Here is a 3995-nt window from a genome sequence, read left to right as displayed (position 1 = left end):
ATGGGGAGGGGGGAGTCAACAGGGGTTTGTTTTTGTTGTTTTTGTTTGTTTGTTTGTTTTTTGGAGGGGAAACTTGGGAATGGAGAAATTTACATGTAAATAAAGAAAATATCTAAGAAAAAAAAAGCTTATTCATTTTTCTAAGTCAGGGCTTTCAACTGGGCTGAGATGCTCTGAAGTACTAAAGAATTACCATTAGTTTAGTTGACTTTTTAGTTGGTAAAAGTCATGACTGATATATGTTGCTTCTTCTTACATACTGATAAAAGCCAATAATCTCAAGCTTTTTCTGCAAGTATTAACTGATTTTTTAATTATATTTTTGCTGTTTCCACCTTCTGTTCCTAATTCAACACTGATCCACAACTTTTCTGCAACCTTTGTATTTTATAGCCATGTGAGATGTGCATTACAGGATATTTTTTTGTCATAAAAATTGTAATTTACATAACCATATTAACAGTGTCTTCTAAAACAGTCACTGTTTTGCCAGTCCTTAACAATTTACATAGATCTCCGGTCTCATAAGTTTGCTTTCCAATTATCACATGTAGATGATAGGATTGTAATTCATGACTATACTGCACTCAAAATCAGAGTCATAAATTCTCATAGATTTATAATTTCTTAAATCTAAAGAAACTCCTGTTGCCATCCTTCAGAATTCACCAAACCTAAGCACCCATTATATGTGTTGCTATGTGATCAAACGTCCCCCACTATAGCACACACCATCTTTGCTTGTACTGTGTTTTGTCAGTGACTAATATTAGGGTAGGTGAGGAAGCTAGGTACCTCCTCTCTGATGCTTACTCAAGCACAGTGCTGCATCAGGTGAGGATGTAGAAATACTCACTTCATTTTGCATCTCTGTTGAAGCTATGGCATCTTTTTGCAGAAAGCCTTTAGGTGCATATAACATTACAGCATAATATACACGGTCATTTCCTAGACTCAGATATAACTTCTGATCCAAGAATGGATAGAATATGTGTTACCAAAAGCAAAGAGAGGATCATGTCACTTCACACATCAATATATAAAATACTGCTTTGGGGCTAGGTACAGTAGCATGTGCATTAATTCCAGAACCTGGAGAAGGAGGAGGCATGCAGATCCCTGCAAGTTCAAGACCACCTTGGTTTATATAATAGTCCAGGCCAGCAAAGGCTAAATAGTGAGACCCTGCTTCAAAACACAAAACAATCACAAAAGGCTGCTTTGGGAGCTGAGAGATAACTCAGTCACTCAACGTGCCACACAATCATGGGGACCTCAGTTAGGTTCAGAGAGCCACAGAAAAAGCCAAACAACTGAGGAGGTGAATACAAGATCCCTGAGCCTTGATGGTCAGCCAGCCCATCTGCATATGTGAACCTGTGGTAACAGTGAATTACTATGTCTCAAATAAGATGGTAGATGGACAGCTCTTGGAAAATAGCATCCCAGGTTGACCTCTTGCTTCTGCACTCATATGCACACAAATCCGCACATTTCACTCCACCCAAAATTCTGATTTTTCTAGCGTTTATTTTGTTGCATGCAAGTTAGTTCAAGCTCAAAACTTGTTTTTTATATAAACTTGTATATATGTATTTGCATGTGTGCATATGTGTGTGATTTATCTTGCTTCAAGAACATGACATTTAAACAATGCTCCACTGACAGTCAACAATGGTGGTGATAAGGTGACTTTTTCTTATTATGTTGTGTGTGCCAGGTCCCTTCCTTGATTTTTGTCATGTGCTTTGGTCTTTTTTGCTCTCCTGAGAAAATCATGAAATAGTAGGTATTATTTCTACAAACAAAGAGTAGATTTGGAGTGGGAAAGGTCAGTAATTTACCCAGTCAGGTAGGTTGGGAGATTGGTTTGGTTTGGTTTGGTTTCATAGAAAAATTGTTTTTAATCCAAATTTACATAATGACCAAGTCACTGCCATTCCCATTAGGCAAGGCACTCATAACACCAATAATTATGAAAATGCACAAAACCAATGAGAATGAATAAAAATGCATTTAGTGTGTCTTAAGTGCTGCTGTTTGGCAATTATATCCCTCCTATCATAACAGACAATTATTGGAGGCAAAAGCATAATAAATAGTAAGTAGGTAGTAAGACCAATGAATGTCCTAAGGACATTTCCATCCTAGGTAGCCACAAACTTCATGAAGGATGACACTGACTCTGCAGTTTCAGTTATGTGAACAACAGGACAAAATTGTGTCAAGATTTGTGTTTCTGTTCTCAATTCAAGTGTGTTGAATTGTGCAATTATGGACATATGTCAAAATTAAGTTAACTCTGAACCCCCTGTCATCCAAACACAATTTGATCAGTATAAAAACCTCTACTAAAATTTAAAAAATAATAATGAGTAAAATTTTGACTCTGATTGTCATTTACTAGATTGACCATTTTACTTTAAATGTTTCACAACTTTCTCCTTATACTTTTCTATTTGAGGAGCTTCTTCATCATCCTGTGCATTGCTGTGTCTCCAAGCTCATGTTGTCTTCCAGTACACATTACCCGCAGTTACAGTGCTAATTGTGCCACTGATTTTAGAAGGGCCACCATGATCACAGAGAGCTTCAGTTCCTGTGCTAGGTTTCAATGAGAAAGCTTCCATTTTTATCCATGATTTCTTACTACCTATTTCTCTAATCTAGTTCTGTTTTTCATGTATTCTATCCATTTTGTGAATATCATGGCTTTTTATTAAGAAGATTTTTTCTTTATTTTTAATCATCTCTTATACCTGGAAATCTACATCTGGTAAATTCTGTATTCATTTGTAGATTTTTTTTGGTTATTGTTTTCTGACTGAGTCACTGTAGGTCAGGATGGCCTTGAACTAAGGACAATCTTTCTGCCAGGCTCTCTCAAATACTAGGATTACTGATGTGAACCACCATGTCTGCTTTCAACTTATCTTCCAACACTGATCTTAGGCACTTCATCTTCTTCCCTTGGAACTAGACAGACCACACTCTTTCTGCGTTATATTTGTCTCTGTGTGCACTTCTGGCTCAGTGTGTTACACTTGCGGCACATTTGTTCATGTGTCAAAGCAGTGGAGTCCAGTACCTAGCTTAACGTGTAATGTATAGTAGGCAGTGAAGAAAGCCCAACTGAATAACAAATAATTCAAGCCTCTGTTATTGCTCACAGGTTTTTTATAGGCAAGAGGGTCACAGCAAAGGTCAAGTTATTGAGACACAGAAACCTCAAGCAGTAGTGCCTCTCCCTGAGGCTGGAGTCTACATTATTGAAGTTCGAGCATACAGTGAAGGAGGGGATGGAACAGCTAGCTCCCAAATCAGGGTACCTTCATATTCAGGTAAGTTGGACATAGCAGGCTTACTTTGGTGGACTTCACTGATGCTGGAAGTCCTAAATCTTCTTGACATTGAAGGATGGCATAATTCAGAAAATTTTGAGGTATTTTTCTTTCTTGAAATCCATGCCATTCTGTAATCAGCATAAATGACACCTACAACCTACAAAGCAGGTGATGTTTCCATCAGGACACACTTCTTTGCCTAACCTGGACTAAGTAGTAACTAGCCACTTGGGTCTTGAAAGTTATGCTTAGACTGAAAATGTGTGTGTTTGATATACCTGCTTATCTGTTAGCATGGCTGTTCTGTGGCTTACCCCATGAATACACTCATCACATAGGGGCAGGCCAAAGGCATTGCTCATCCTTCTACTTTGATGCCTCAGACAAAGAGTGATAGCAAATATAGCTGAGGAAAAGGTAGCACTGAACTTTGAAGGAAAGCTCTTGCCATCGCACTTGATTAATCCAAGTTCCAGAATGGAACTTACATTGCAAAACCATTACATTTACCATTACAAAAGCATGGAGTGTGGTTGAGAAGAGCCTGTGTATCCACATGCAACCTTAGTCTCCTCCTTTGAAAAGATTGAATGTGAGCAACATGCATTGAATGTGTGCATATAATTCCCAGACCACAAAAAAAAAAAAAAA

The 3995-nt window shown here is 37.8% G+C and overlaps 1 protein-coding gene across 5 annotated transcripts in view; it reads left to right on the top strand.

The window, feature by feature from the left end:
- Cntn5 (contactin 5) overlaps nucleotides 1–3995 on the top strand; it is a 1204186-nt gene that overhangs the window by 1195753 nt on the left and 4438 nt on the right. For all 5 annotated transcript variants that reach the window (XM_031346014.1, XM_031346011.1, XM_031346010.1 and 2 more), the window contains one exon: nucleotides 3173–3341. In XM_031346014.1, coding sequence (XP_031201874.1) covers nucleotides 3173–3341 — 169 coding nt within the window. The remainder of the gene's footprint in view (nucleotides 1–3172; nucleotides 3342–3995) is intronic.

This window comes from Mastomys coucha, unplaced genomic scaffold, assembly GCF_008632895.1.
Source record: "Mastomys coucha isolate ucsf_1 unplaced genomic scaffold, UCSF_Mcou_1 pScaffold23, whole genome shotgun sequence".
In the NCBI taxonomy this organism is placed as follows: Eukaryota; Metazoa; Chordata; class Mammalia; order Rodentia; family Muridae; genus Mastomys; species Mastomys coucha.
Note: the sequence above shows the minus strand (reverse complement) of the source record. Positions and strands in the feature narration are given on the sequence as shown.